Raw genomic sequence first — 15,897 nt, 5'->3', positions numbered from 1 at the left:
ATGATGATCAAATCTAATTGTGCTCAGTTTTAAAAAGCCCAGTGGTAAAAATGCCTCATTTAAGTGTGCCAAAACCTGAAAATCATTAAGCCTGCTACTGCTTGGATACACCAAATAGGCAAACTATCCCTGTACTTTTTCTGAAGGATTTAAAAATCTTACCTGCTCCTTTGAAACACTACCCCACCTAACCTAAATCTCCAAGCAAGTATTCCTGGGTCCATGGCCCAGGATGGATGACATCATTTAACCCAGAATAATATCTTTGATACAAATTCTCTATTTCACATGCTTGCAACATTAAGAACCTTCACTTTTAATGATCCAACCCCTTTCTCCTGTAACAGCTGTGATATTGCTGCTGTCCAGTGACCCTCTTACCAAGTTCTAGCTGGACACATCCAGCTTCTCTGAAGAACTGAGCTTCCAAACTGTTAGTTTAGAGTTGTACAACAATTACAGTTTTCTAATCAATTTCACATTTTAGTTCTCTGCACTTGCTACTAGAATTCTTGCTTTAAAAAATATATTACACTTACTTGTGTCCACAATACTTTCAGAAGAGATATTCACTGCAAACACAAACATTTTCAGGATCTGCTTTGTTTTAGTGTCGAAGGACATACCAATACCCTCAGCATGAAATAGGTTCAGCTTTTGAAATTAAAACTTAGCTGAAAATTTGTTCTCACCAGGAGAAAGAAATCCTTTCAGTGAAGCTAGGCTCTCTCCAATCTTGTCAAAGTCAGGCATAAGTTTGGCAAGGTCATCTGCATCAGGGAGGGCTTTGAGAAGTTTTTCTAGAAAACAGTACAACATTTAATGGTCAGGCTTTTTTTCTATTACTTTTGTGAACGAAAATGGCTTAGGCTACAAAACCTAGCAACTGTTTCAGGATATGGCTTTTAAATTTTATTTTAAAAAAGTATTAAGAAGTTTTTATCACATGCACCTCCCCCATTACTGTTGGGAAAGACTATCAGGTCTGAAAAATCACTTGTTTTTTAGACTTTGAACTTCCTGATAAGTTGGCTGCCTCAGGTATTTTAAAACTGCCAAAACCTTATTGCTGCATTTTACCACATTTCATACATTAATCTTTCACATACTTCGTAGAGGATGTTTTAAAATGATGTGTAACTATAACCATGCTCATGTCTTTAATCTTTTTAAGAGAAGCTTAATTTTCAATTTTGTAAACAAGCCAGTTTTGTTGATTCTTAAAAGTGAAAATCATTAGCTGTAAAGTACTATAAAAATGTAGTGCTCATTGCAGTAAGAACAAGAAAAACTTTTATCAGTTTTCAATCTTAATCTATGCAATACTCCCACATAGCATGGAGGTTGGAAGTAAATATCTATAAGGTCCCTCCCAATCCAAACCATTTTACAATTCTATGCAGTAAAATCTTCATACAGATGATTTAAAAAAAAAAAAAATACACAAAAGCCTGTACTGCAACCTGAAGGCTCAGGAAAGCAAGTCTATTTTTCATTTTCTTTTCTTCTGTATCTTCAAAATAATTCTGTAGATAGGCAGGTTCACTGTTCTGCATTTTCAGCTGGTCTTTTACGCACACATTTTTTACTGATCTATTTATATCTTCACCTGTAAGTCATTCATATAGAAAGACCTTTCTGCATAATACTACCAAAACCTGTGTGTGCTCCCTTGATCACACTGCAACTCTCCTTTCACTACTGGGATTATATGGCTTTATGAAAGGACCAAGAACACTTTCAAATGAAAGGATGCATTAGGGAATATCCATGCTAAACAAAACTTAATTTCTTCTTACAACCACACTGATACAAATGCCTTGGTGAAACACACATCCAACTCAAAAAAATAAAAGTCCACTCAAATTATATGTGAAAAGCTACTCCTGGAGTGAGGCCCTGAGGACCTACACTCCTGTGTTTAAGCTTTACACATGCCAGTCTTTAGACAGAGTAACATCAGGGCTTTGTGGTACCGATGTCAACAAGTTCATCAAGATCCCAAACGAAGTCAGGAACAATCCACTTATAGTCATCCAGATCTGGTATCATGTCCTTCCATTGCTCATAGGTCTAAAAGAAAAAGGAAAAAAATCATGGTAGAAAAATAAATGTACATAGAGAAGTGTATAAGCAACTACAACCTACACATAAAACATACTAACCCACCATATCACTTAGATATGAGTAGTACTTTGATCTTTTAAGATCTATAGTAGTTTTCTGAACAATGTTTTCTTTATTTATTCATCTTTAATATCATCAGTAAACCAAGCAACACTATCTTGTATTTTTGTGGCTATACAAGAACTTCTGTTTTGAATTAAGTAATAACAAAGACAAAATGCATGAAGCAGCTCCCAGAGATAAATACCTTCTTAGCTGTGTAGCCACCTCCTACTGCAGATCCTAAGATGAGATAGCGAACTTTGAGAAGCCTGGAGGCTAATCTGGCCAGCCAAAAGTTCCTGTGGGACTGGTATCCATGTTTTACATTTAAAAGTTTTGTTTTGTGAAGGGGAAGACGATTCAGAGAAGAGTACTGCTGAATGGATATCCTTAGTGGAGGTCTCTGGAACTTTGAACTCGGATAGTAGGGATGATGTATATTTCGGGAAACGAGATGCAGGTTTTGAAGTGGTGATTTTCTCTTTATTCCACAGCTGCTATTGGCTAGACTCCGGCAGATGACACTAAAAGAAAGAAATAAAAACTTTAACTGATTTATTCAACACACCATTAACTCAAAACACCCCTTTAGAAGCAATCCACATTATATTTTAGCTGGTTACAGATAATCTCATTACATCACCTTGAATGCACAATTTCCAGCTACTACTGCTATGCTTATGAGGAAAATAAAAAGCTGCAAACGTCATTAACAGGTTTTTAACATTTTTAGTGACTACAGGCATAAAACATTAACTGCAAATTCTGAAGTCTGTTATGGATTACATTCAGTTTTCACACTGCCATAAGGCATGTAACACGTGGTAAAGCATCGTTTGGGCTAAAGAGTCCACAGAAGACTTGCAACATAGAAGAAAATTTAACAGTTTGGTCTGTCTGATTCTCTAAATGAACTTTCAGAGAACATTAAGTTAGTAGAGGATTTCCAAACTTTAAAAAAACCCAATACACAGAAAAAATCCTTTGTAGAATACAATTGTCCTATTTATGCCAACCACGTGCTTAATGACATCTTTCAGTTCCTTTCACTTGCTGTGGTTCTAGGATTACAAGACTATGGTTTTGTCTTGGGTCATGCATAGAAGATTAGTTCTGGAGATGGCTGCAACATGTGCATCGACGCTTTCAGGAAGGAATTCAGACTTAAGATGGACAAGTCTGGAAGATTTGACTCCAAAAGCAGAGCTGAGCCATGAGAAGCCCATGGTAAAACACAGGAGCCTTATCAATCCTGCCTATGTTAAACAAACACATGGCCTGGAATAAAACTTGTGTACTTTTGATTACACTATCTGCATGCTGCAATGGTTTGAGTTAATTTTGGTATTATTAGGCAAAAGACAACTGCTCTGAAGAAAGTAATTTCTTCTGTAATTTTTTTGATGCACCATCAAAATGGTTAATATTAAATAATTTAGTGAATGCAAAATATGTGTGAAGTTACAGGTTTGAAATTTTAAAAGTTGCAATGAAAGCTTGTCCTTTGATGCCTTTTTCAGGGTTTTCAGTATTATCAAGTGCATTTACTTCCAAGAGGGAAAAATAAATAAAAAAGTGCTTCATATCATTGAAACGGCAAATTATTAATCCCATAATCCTAAAATATTTAAAATTAACAGATTTTAACATGAACAAGTGAATCATACTTAGTGGAACATATTACAGCAATTTCTAATAACATGCTCTATGATCTGTACAGTTCTTTGCCCCAAAATTTTTCTATGTACTACAGATGACAGGCACATTCTTAACGTCCAAAGAAGTGAAAGACTTTGTCATAAAAATGACTTTCACTCCAGAAACTGATATTTTGGAAGGCAAGTCAAAAATCAGAATTCAGACATTTTTCTCACTTAAAGACCAATTTTGTTGATAATCTAAGTTTAGAAATTTCCTTTTCCATTTCTTTGCCTAGCAAAGGAACTCCAGGGACTTGTCTGCAAGTCCTTGCCCCTAAGTCACTATGGCTGTGAAGGACATCCTGGGCTGCTGTACTAAACTATCTCTGCAAGGCTGGGCTTTAGCAATGAGAAACTTAGAACCCAGAAATAATAAGTAGGGACAGAACAATTCCTAAATCAGTAAAGCATTTCTCCTCTTGGACATGGAATTACAAGAGGCTCAGAAATTAACTACATATAGAAATAATACAAAAGTGCCTCCACTTGAAATGTCTTATTTCCCAGTTTTGAAGCCAGGTTTTTAAATTAGGGTATGATAAGCCTGTATGAAGTATGCCAATGACTGGGCTGTTCATTATCTTGTTTTGCAGTCATTACCATTTCACAGATATTTACTATTTTCAGCAGAGACCATGTGGCAGCACATAATATGGCAGTCACTCCTCATTATTCATCTTCACCTGGGCTAAAGGCATTTTGTGTAATATTATGTAACTTTCTTCTCTGTGATTTTTCTCTTAGAATGCATTGTGTTTTACAGCAGTCTGTGTGTTTAAACTAAAGGAAAAATTGAATTCCATTACAGTCTTCTGGCAAAACCTCAATCCACAACTTCTATTTGAGTGTTATTGCATATTTCAAAGTCAATTGCTTTACCTGCACATCTGAAATTTTATAATTCATTAAAACCCCCACTACACCAAAACTTCCATTTTCTATTTTCTCTCTCCTCCTGCTGCTAGATCTCCTGATGAATAATGACCAAAAAAATCACCTTGAGCTCTTCAAAGAAAAGTACAGCTGGACTGAAAAGGATGACAGAACAATGCTATTAAATGAAGTACTTAATGAGTTCCAAATTTCAAACCTCTGCAACACTGGTTTTAACAACAGCAAAAATTATCCTTCCAGACACGAGCAGCTCTGCCTGATTACAGGCCTGTAACCCTGCACTGAGATTATAAATGTCCTGTAAAACACAAAGTGACCCGCTATGCCCGTGGCATTTTCTTGCTCATTCAGCACCAGACAACGCTTATTTTCCTACTGCTGCTCCCAAACAGGGGTTGGAACTAGATGATCTCCACGTTCTTCTTCCAACTCAAACCATTCCATGACGCTATGAAATTTGCCAAGGAACACCGTGGTATTATCCAGCATTCACTGTCACTGCTCCAGCCTGGAATGGTGTAGAACGGGACGCAGGGCAGCTGCTGGAGGGACAACGCTTGGACACGACAGCGGCCCAGCACCCCAGGGCGAGAATGCGGGAGGAGCAGCTCCCCTCTACATGCACCGCGTCCCGCGGGTGCCAGGGGAGCCGCAGGATGGGGAACTGCCCAGCCCGGGGGCACGGCTGCCGCCTGCAGCAGCCTCAGGCCCAGCCCTGCGCCACTCACACCCGCACCTCGCACCCCAACCCGCTGCGCTGCTCCGCCTCCCCCGCGGGTGCCAGGCCTCGTCCCGCTTACCAAGCCGCCGCCACCCGCGTCCGCCACATGGTAATGGCCGGGAAGGAGCGGGAGCGGCCCGGCGGCCGCAGCAGCGCGGCGGGGCTGAGGGCAAGGGCAGCGGCGGCCGCTTCCGGGCACCGCGGTCCGCGCGGCCCGCCCCGCCGGAAACCGCGCCTCGCCGCGCCAAGGTTCCGGGCTCGGCGGCGGAGAAGGAGGGAAGGTTTAGAGGGAGCACCGCGGGAGGCGGTCGGCCAGGATCGGAGAATCGGGGAGCGCTGCGTGTGTTCACCTGGATCAGGGATCAACGAGCTGGGCGTGGGTGCCTCACACCGCGGTCCTGGATCCCGGCACCGGGATCGTGGCTCCCTCACACCGCAATCCTGGATCCCAGCACTGGGATCGTGGCTCCCTCACACCGCGGTCCTGAATCCCTGCACCGGGATCCTGGATCTGTAACACCGCGGTCCTGGATCCCAGCACCGGGATCGTGGTTCCTCACACTGGGATCCTGGGTCCCCCACACCGGGCTCTGTGCCCTCACACCCCAGTGACCGCCTCGGGGCCTCATCCCTGTCCCTGGCCCGGCAGGGCAGGGCTGGAGAGGTGCTGAGGTGAAGCCCAGGCCGGACAGTGGTACCAGGGGCTTCCACGCTGTTACAGATAACATTCTCATGAGTCCCCAGCTGTCGTTTGTGCCTGGAGAGTGCATGACATGGATGGCAAAGTTGCCTTGAAAGCTGGAAAACACAAGGTGTTTTCTGTGTGGTTTTGGGTTTTTTTTCCAGGAGGCACCAGAAGAGTTCATCAGCTCCATCCATCTGCCCTCGCACAGGGTCACCTCTGGTTAGGTCATTTCTCACCTGTCCCTAAAAACCACAGACGTTGGAGTGCTCACCTGGCAAAGCCAGTGCTTGCTGACTTTAATGGAAATTATTCCCTTGTGTCTAATTTGAATCTTTCTTGTAACATGTCCACATGAATAATGTTATGTTGTCCAGTTACGTGTTTGAAAATTGTTGCCATGACTCTTCTCAGTCTCCTTTCCTTTAGATAGAACAACACTAAGTACCTCTTCCATATTTGACGACTCCTTTGTCATTCTTCTCGGTGCTGTCCTGTGGACTGACACCAGTTGATTCACCACTTCCTTTCTCTAATGTGGCCAGAACTGGGTGTCACAGGCTGAGAAACAGAAAATCATGTTTGGGGTACTTTAGGCTTCTGTTCATGCTGTGAGATTTTTCAAAGCAAAATAAATTGCATAAGGATGAGATAATACATAAATGAATTTTCAGGAACTGAGATAAAAGTTGGGATGAGGTGAGGCAGGTGTTTTTGTCTCTTGCTTGCCTAGTTTTTGACTATATTCTAAATCCTACTTTGTTTTCATATTTTAGCTTGACCAGTTATTTGTGTAATTTATGTATGATTTTTTAAGGGACATTTCAATTTGAAAATATGAAGGATTATACTTCATAGTACATGCTAACAAATAACTTTTTATTAATAAATACTATGTAATTCTTACTACAAACAGTAGAGAGCATCATATAACTAAAGGTTCCACTTTAGGCTGCTTTTTCTCCAGGTGATGGTGAACATGCTTTAGAAAATTAACAAATATCAACATCTTCTTTGGTACTAGATTAACACTTTGATGAATTATTATGACAGATTGCCAGGCTATGAAAATAATGAACATTCTGCACCTTTAACCTGTTTTTGCTTTGTTTTCATTTGTGAAAGTATAAATGCTCCTATAAGAATGTTCTGTAGAAGCGGAGAACACCTTGGAGCTGGAGTAAAACTACAAATAGTGAAAAGATTGTATGAGTGTTTATTCTTCCATGGAGATGCTGCTTTGGTGGGATCTCTTTATCTATCATCTTTGTGCCAGAGCAACCAAGGACCCTTGTTGCACCCTAGCTGCTACAGACACTAGAAAGAGCAAAGGTGATGTTTGGGAAAGCAACCAATGCTGACCAGGCAGAAAAGGCGTGTGTGACAGTCCTGTTTTTCACCCCTGGCACCTCCCAAAATAATGAATCATTTCCCACAATCATCAGCCTGCCTTAGAGAAGGTACCTTTGCAGTAGTTTCCTGTCAGTTACAGCTTCTAGATAGCAACGCTAATTTTTCCCAAGTAATCAGGTTTATCAGAAATGGAATTTACTGTGTTCTTTCTTTCAAAGTTTTAGTTTATATTGTGACACTCGTATAATGACTAGAGTTCCCTTTCCTTGGTCTCAAAAGAATAAAATAGTAAGTTGAGAGGCTCAGAGCAAGTTGCAGTGGGAAGAAGGGGAGGGTAGCACTGAAGTTGGATCTGGAGAGAGCTTTGTTCCCCCTTGATCTCATACAATGAATGACCCTTACACAGCTTAGTACAGATATATCCTTGTCAGTCCAGCCTCTGGTCTGGGCTCCTTTGGGAAGTGTGGTACGTGTCAAGGCAAAAAACTTTGCTCCAGTGCTTAACATCAGCATTTTTAAACACATCTGTCCTGTACTGTGCATAGGTGCACATCTGTTTACATTAACTGACCTAATTCCTTCATTTTCTCTTCTCTGTTTCCTGCATTCTCTGTTTCAGTTTCTCTGAGCCTGCCCACTGGAAGATAAGCAGTAATCTTTACTGTTGCTTGAGATATGAAATTATACAAGTCCGTGCCTCGTGGCAGCAAAATGCTGAGGAATAGGAACTGACTTGATACCTCTTGATCTGGTTCAGTCACCCTAGAAGTAATGTTTGAGTTTTCTTAACATACTTGCTGGAAGAACAGGTTTGCCTTTCCTGACTTCACTCCTGAAATATTTCTTGTGTAACTTCTTAAAAAGTAGTAAAGTACGAGGAAATAGCAGTGAAATGGGAATGAATCACAAGACTAATCGACAAATGCAGCTCAAAAAAAAAAAAAAGAAAAAAAAAAGGAGGTGGTAAAACTCTCGGTGCTGTTTTCCTGCCAGCTTCCTTTTGGCTCTGATTTAAAGGTCAGAGACATCTTATCCATCTTGCCTACTGACATCAGTGGGAAACTCCAGTTTTCCCCAGAAGTAAATAAATAACCTCAGTGATGTCTCCCCAAGCTATATAGTGAGGTCAGAATGAGGATATTCTCAATAATGAATAAAGGTCCTGGTTACAGATCCTACCTGCTGAATCATGATACACAGTCAGTGCATAAATCCAGCTGCAGAATGGGGGCCCCTTTTTACAGTGCCAGAGCTTGATTTATTTTCCATGGATATGTGGGGATCACTGCTGGACACTTAGTTCAGACTGGTTGTTAAGAGTGTTAACAACAGTAATGCCTATTTTTTTTTCTTATTTGGACACACTCCTGGTCTCCAGTGATTCCATAATCTCATGAAGAAAAATACTGCCCTCTTTCCCTCCCCTAAAAGTTTTGTGCCAACAACACTTGCTTGCACCTACCAGAGCTATGCTCTGGAGTCATATTGTGGCAAACACTTGTAAGATTGAACTTTTTCTTCCCTGCATTGTTTTTGAGTGAATTCTGCATGAACCCTCACAATTGCAAAATTCCAACAACAGAATGGAGGGAGGAGGGATAAAGTGTTACCTGCTAACCCCAGAGAGGGAGGAGCTCCCTACTTCAAACATCATCAGAATTATAAGGAAGGTGTGTACTTAGAGCACTTCCTCAATGTAGAAGTTCAAGCACACTATGCTGAAGACCTGTCCTGAGGGTGCTGTAGAAAGTCTCCAGAGGGTCATTTCATGGGGGAAAATCCTGCCAAGAACCATTATGCACAGCTTAACCAGGGAGAAGAGAATGAGATGGTGAGTTGTATCTCTGCTTGGGTGTTTCTCAGCTTGAAGCAGAAGGTGGCACATGCAATAAAATGCTGCAGACTGTAATTGAGTTATGGCTAGTTGGGGTATTTCCCTGATAGAAACATACAGTTAAAAGGGATATATATATATATATATATAGATGTATATATATAGATGTATATATATATATATATATATATATATATATATATATATATATATATATATTTTTTTTAGCAGAAAGAAAATAAGGTTGGTTGTGTCCATTGGATTTAGCTGGTTAACCCCTCCAACAGAGGATGATGGCTCCACAGATTATTCATGTGGTGTGATAAATGTAGATGGAGGTGGCTTAATATGAGCTTGAGGGATGGGTAAGACCAGAATCCCCAATTGTTTGAGAGCTAGATCTCCAGGATCAGCTCCAGTTAGAGAACTGGAAACATTTGCTTTTTCCAAAATATAAGAACACCTGTTATGTTTGCATAAAGTACTGGCAAATGTAGTCTTGTTGAATTGCCAACACTATCTTAGAAGCTGGGATTCCTAAATACAGAACTACTGTATTTATTTCCAGAGTTTCCCAGGGAGAAATATGTTTGCATGAATTTTGTAACCTCTGTAATAAGTCCTATGTTTACACAAAATCTCTGGTCTCCTGTATGGGACTGCTTTTAAATATCAATGCTAGTGCACCTTTGGAGTGAATTCAGTGTTTCTGAGCTGCTTTGGCATTACTGTGAGTTATGAGTAGCTATTCACATGGGTTCTGTCTCTCTAACATATTCTGCTGGAGATGTCAGATCGATGATGCAGCTGTAAAACCACAGTTCTTAGGCATATCTGGTAAATGCAGTGCTTCTCAAAATTCCTGTGCTGCAGAGCCACTGGAGCGCTACTGTGAGTGCCTGCAGGATTTCAATAGCAAAGCTATTGAAACACAGTCACAAGATGGCACAACTTTCACTTTCAGAAATCCTGGAGAAGTCTTCAAAATCTCCTGACTGAGATTCCTGTTCTAGTGAAAGAGATTGTGTCATGTGCAAACATGAATACCTGTAATCTTGCAAAGAAAAATGTAGAATTTCAGACAGCTCTTTCAGCCATCCAGGGAAGGGGAGATGCCACATTTTGCGTAATGCAGACCTCGGGAATGCAGTAGAGAGTCACCCAGCAGCATGAGCGGAGCAGTGCGGGAAGCACAAGGCACTGGCTCCGTGGGTGGGGACTAATTAGCCCCGTGCAATGCGGAACCCGACTGGCTCCACCGCCCGGTTTCTAAACCTGCTGGCAGCACCCCGCTCCTGGCTCTAGCCCTGGTGCTGATGTGCCACTGCTCCCCAGCTCCAAACAGCTGCTGGGTTTGTGCCTCTGCTCCACCCTGCCCTGTCCTTCTAGGACTATAAACACCCTGTCGTGCTCTCACCACTACTGGTGCTGTCTGTAGCAATGCCAGAATTGAGCTGGAGCTAATTAGATTTAAGTGGATTGTGTGGTGCTGTGTACAGTCACACTATTGTACCCTGAATGTTCACTTCCAGCTGTGCACTGCTGGGACACCCAAGCTCTGCTTGTATGGAGCCAGTTATCCCAAAGATGTTCTTGTTTCTCACAAATATTGTACTGAGTCTATGTGTCCTGACTGGTGCTCAGGGATCTGCACTGTGAATCTGAGGTTTTCCATGCACACTGCTGTGTGTGTGCAGTGTTGAGTCAGTCTTCACTATGAATCCAGAGTGTCTGGCAGTTGCCATGCTCTCCATGCCTTCAGTGAGTATGATCAGTGCTCATTCACCAGGGGTTCCCAAATGAAAATTGAAGAAAAAAGGCTTGTAAGGCACTTTAGTAGAAAATGCAATTAAAACTGTATCCAAATGATGGTAAATTATGCAGGAATGTGTATGTGTTTGTGACATAGATGTAAGAGAGAAAAAAATATGAAAAAGAGGAAGATATTCCTGAGATTGTATGAGGTACTGTAAGAGGATAAGAAAAAAGCAGAATGTGTATAGAAAAAAAAGAACAGCTAATGTGTGTATTTGTGTGAAAGGAAAAAAAGAAAATAATATATAAATGAGAGTAGTTGTGAAGGAAAAGAAGACTCTCTTTATGTAGTGGAGTGAAGAAGAATGCATGAAGTAAAGAGAATTACTTTCTTTAAATTCAAAGCAATGAAAAATATTTTTAGATGTTGTTTTCAACAATCTACCTGAACTAAATTATTAACAAGCAGTTCTTGACTTCTCAAACAAGATCAGATCTCTTGGTCTAATAATGTAACAGCTGACACTGTGCAAGTGCCAGTTCTTCCAGAGTGGAATAGTTCAAGTAATCTGAAAGCATGCAGGTAATTAATTTGAGCTCTGGATGTGCAATACTTCCCTGTGCTGAACCAGCTGTCAAATTTGCTGAGGAAAGTTGGGGAACTCTAATATGAAGAAATATGTTGAAGTTTTCTTCTGTATTTCCATTTCTTGGTACGGCTGATCTGCTGGATTGTTCTGGATTTAAGAATAGTCACTCTGATTTAGGAAATCTAACCTGAATCTTCGGGATTACTTTACAATTGCTGCAGAACATTTGCTTAAATGAAAGTTCACTCTTCTGCTGTGCAGCTAAAACTTAGCAAAGTATATTCAGATCATGAGATAAACTCTCTCTCCATAACCGTTTGTAGTACCAGACAGATCTTATTAGTGTGAAAGAACTCTGGACACAGCAGCTTGCTTCAGAGAGGGCTAATGCTATGCTTCCCTTCAGAAAAATCTGCTTGAAGATTTTGAGAAGAAGTAAATTTACTGTGGAATATGAAGAGGAAGGAAAAACACAGCTTTATGCTCTCTGCCAATTTGATGTTCTTCTCTGCACAGCTTGGGAATAATCATTCCCTTTGCACAAAACCTCAAGTGTGAAGCTTAAGTTCTTGCAGTGAAAAAGATTGTGATAGACTTTGACAGACTGCTGCTTTTGGGAGGATTTGCCAGCAGCCTTTCTTAAGCATGTTTTCCCATTGCTTGTGGCTGAAGGAATGGGAGAACTGCAATCAGTGAGCTGGTGAACCCCAGTTTACTGCTGCTTCTTGGCAGCTGTCCACCTCCTTTGAGTTGCCACAGTTCTGGAGGGAATCAGATAAAGGAGTTTTATAAACTTTGAATTTGAAAAATGTAACTTTTAGAACTGAAATAAAATCTGAAATGTACAATCTTGTTGCTAGTGGAACAATAGTGAATGTCGCTACTGGTTTCAGAGAGCACAGGAACAAACCTCTGATGAAACAAGTTCAGGTTGGTAAGAATGAGATTCAGTTATTAAATTGCTTGTGAAACTTAGCCAGTCTTTCAAGTCTAATCCTATTATCTGTTGTTATAGCAACAGGTTGTTCATAATAGGGTACCTGGTGTTGGAGTTGCCAGAAATATGACCATTCACAACCACTGTTTAGTCTCCCTGATGGTAGCTACAGGCTTTGTTTTCATCAAAGAAAAAAGTGCTTGAATTTGTTTGACTTCTGCTTTTAAATTCTGCTGTGCAGATGACCTGGCAGTTGGAGGCAATTTTTCTTTCAAACATAAGTAACAAAGACTTGCTGGACACTAGAGTGATAAGCCCTTGAATGCTGGCTTTGTGTGATTGTAAAAGCAGCTAAGAACCTTGCTTGCCAACTGAGCAGGTCTGGCAGCTTTTTCTGTCCAATAATCCTGGCCCCTTCTTAGACCCTTCACTCACAAGTCAAGCCACTTTGTTACAGGCACTCCTCTGACTGTTGTGAGTCTCAAGAGAAAAGAGATGTTAACAGATGAGGAAACAAAATTTTACTATACACTACAATTTATTAAAAATTATTCTATAGAGATGAGATGAATACTGTATACCAGCCTATTTTGTAGTTGACGTTTCCTCCTATGAGCTAATGAGACCTTTGGAGTCTTACAGACAGCTAATCTTCACTTTATTTCCCACCATCTCCTAGTCTGGTGCACTCAAGAACCCAGATTATTTGACTGTGAACTCTTTTATATTCCAAATGCACTCATTGAACTCTAATAACTTGTTCATGCATTAGAAAAGTTGTCAAGGTGCAAATCTGTATTCATCAGACCCTGTCCAGAAGAAGCAGGTCTGTACCAGCACAACAAAATGAAACATGGCAAAAGTTATTTCATTAACAACACAAAACTAGCCTGACATGTTCTCACTGCCATCCTCCCACCAGGACTTCTGCCAGCCTTGAAAGTATTGTGGACATGCATTTGCTTGGAGATCTTTGTAGCAGATGCCAAGTGAATCCTAAATAAGCTTCAAGAATTTCTAAACCTGAATAAGTCGTTCATGTGCCACATGTATGCATCTTCCTCCCTCCTTTATGCACATTGTGGATACTTCTGTTATGGGTGTAATGTTCACCTTTTTTGTGGAAGATAATAGTTTTGAGAATTCTTCTAAAGAATTTCATTTTGACTTATCTGACAAGTGAGAAGTTTCTGCTTCAACAAGGAGTTATTCATGTATTAATTTTTTTTTTTTATGAATGCAGCATTCATTGCTATAATCTTTCCAGCTGAAAGCACAGGGCCAGAAAAAACTCCCCAGTCTAACAGAACATTCTGTACTGAAGTTAAGCATGAAAGGTTCTGGCTCAAGGAATTTTGGCACAAGTCAAATTTGGAGCTCAGTCTATTTCCCTGCCTAGCTTTGCTTCTGTGACGTGGCCCAGGTGACATGCTCCAGACATTTCCAAACCACGGGAAATTATTTGCTTTGGCTATAGATTCCTTCATGGACATTTAGATGTATCAGTTAACATTTATTCTTTATTCTTTCCCAACTTGGTCCTTACAGAACTCCTGAACAGCCATATTCAGAAATGTCACACTTAACAAGACATGAACCTACAAACCTGAACCAACATCTCTGTTCATATGGCAAATCATGACCTTGAAGGGTCAGAACAGCTCAATGGTATCCCTCTATCTATCTGTCTCTCTGTCTCAGAAAAGTCCCTTGTTCTCTTGTGAGAAGCAGCAAGATCCAGCACACAGGGTAGTGGATATCTTAAAGAGCATGGTCTTTTTTTCCAGGATGAGCTGTTTTCCTTGTTTGCCTCTCCTCTATATTTAATGATGAGGAATATTGATGTATGCTTGGTTCTGGGGAGTGTCTTGGGATCTATGGATCCAAATCACTTTTTGAGTTGAAACTACTTTTCATATATTCGTGCATGATTTTCTAGGCAAAAATGCAGAGAAATACAGCGTTTGCTCTAGTTTTTTTCTGATGCTGTCATATCAGGCTTGGGAAACCATTGAACAATTTAGTGGAGAAAAGCACTGCCAGCAGAAAATGGTCACAAATGACTGCCAATCATATGCAGAGCATCCACTCTGTCTCTTCTTAATTTGGTTAGTACAGCCTTACTGACTTCTCAGACATTGGGTGTAAGACACAAAAACTGAAAATTAAAGGAATGATTCATGGGCAGAAGCAAGATGCACATGGCAGCAATCCTGTTCTTCCCCACCCTGATATTCATGCCCATCCCAATTTGAAAATACTATTCCAGTTATTCCAGGTCCAGCCATATACTGAAGGAAGCCCAAAGGTGTGGTTTTTTAGAGTTCTCCCCTTAGGCATCTCTGTCTCCTTGGGAGATCTTTTGCCTTGCTGACAAGCTGTTAAGTCTGGATCCAGCATCTGGAACCTGCTAGTAAGCAATTGCTATGAGGAGTACATTCACAGTGTCTTATGTACTATTCTGTATGCTGGTGCTGGCACTATTTCTTTAACCTTTTTGTTAAGGTTACAGCTAGAGAGAATTGAATGGAGACCCTCTGCCTTTATAGGAGCATGTCAATTTTAATAGCACATGGCTGCCACACCAACTACTTCCTAGTGACCTTGCCTGTCTGCTGTCCTCCATGGGCTTCCTTCTACCAGCTGCAGAGTTGCCTTATTCTCTTGGTCTGCTCAGAGATTATAGAAATCTTTGGAAATGCTGTGTGTGCATCTCACAGGTGGTATAACCAGGTTCTGTGCTGTGCAGGCCACTTTCCTGTGTTATTTACCATACTTTTTCCTCACGGTTGCCAATCTTTTCCCCTTAGAAACCTCTTGGAGGTTGTCTAGGATGACAGAGAGTGTCTTTTGGAGAATGCCACTGAGCAGGTGTGCTGAGGCATCGTATGGAACCACAGGGCAGGGCCCTGTCATTGTATGTCACATAACAAGCAAAGACACCAGCACAGAACCAGGAATTATGCGTTAGTCATCCTTACAATTACATTGCCTTTTCTTCTCACCTTATTAATGGATCTTGCAATATCTGCAGCTGCAGATATCTGATCCTCAGAAGCAGATTGCACAGTTGCTTCAGATATACTTGGAAGAAGGGAATTGAGGAACCTTAACACTTATGTTGGCAAATTGTCCTGGTCACCTGATGTAATTGCAGCTGTGGAATCTCCCATCTTAGCTCAGACTGCATCTCCTCTATAAATTCACCGTATTCATTTCATTTCAAGTTTACTGAGTCCCTACTAGCAGTACTGGGAGGAAA

The 15,897-nt window shown here is 40.9% G+C and overlaps 2 protein-coding genes across 6 annotated transcripts in view; one reads left to right on the top strand and one right to left on the bottom strand.

Moving 5' to 3' along the window:
• Window positions 1-5,807, bottom strand: part of OPA1 (OPA1 mitochondrial dynamin like GTPase) — a 399,390-nt gene extending 393,583 nt beyond the window's left edge. The window contains exons 1-4 of one of the 5 annotated variants that reach the window (XM_079315709.1): window positions 5,564-5,807; window positions 2,375-2,693; window positions 1,977-2,073; window positions 693-800 (exon numbers count right to left, since the gene is read on the bottom strand). In XM_079315709.1, coding sequence (XP_079171835.1) covers window positions 693-800; window positions 1,977-2,073; window positions 2,375-2,693; window positions 5,564-5,592 — 553 coding nt within the window. In that variant the 5' untranslated portion in view covers window positions 5,593-5,807. The remainder of the gene's footprint in view (window positions 1-692; window positions 801-1,976; window positions 2,074-2,374; window positions 2,694-5,563) is intronic. The other 4 variants (XM_079315708.1, XM_079315707.1, XM_079315706.1 and 1 more) reach the window with 4 other exon arrangements.
• Window positions 5,808-9,190: 3,383 nt separating this feature from the next.
• Window positions 9,191-15,897, top strand: part of ATP13A4 (ATPase 13A4) — a 39,506-nt gene continuing 32,799 nt past the window's right edge. The window contains exon 1 of the mRNA XM_079315453.1: window positions 9,191-9,350. Coding sequence (XP_079171579.1) covers window positions 9,288-9,350 — 63 coding nt within the window. The 5' untranslated portion in view covers window positions 9,191-9,287. The remainder of the gene's footprint in view (window positions 9,351-15,897) is intronic.

Source organism: Erithacus rubecula (assembly GCF_903797595.1).
Source record: "Erithacus rubecula genome assembly, chromosome: 11".
NCBI lineage: Eukaryota > Metazoa > Chordata > Aves > Passeriformes > Muscicapidae > Erithacus > Erithacus rubecula.
This window is presented reverse-complemented; position numbering and strand designations above follow the sequence as displayed.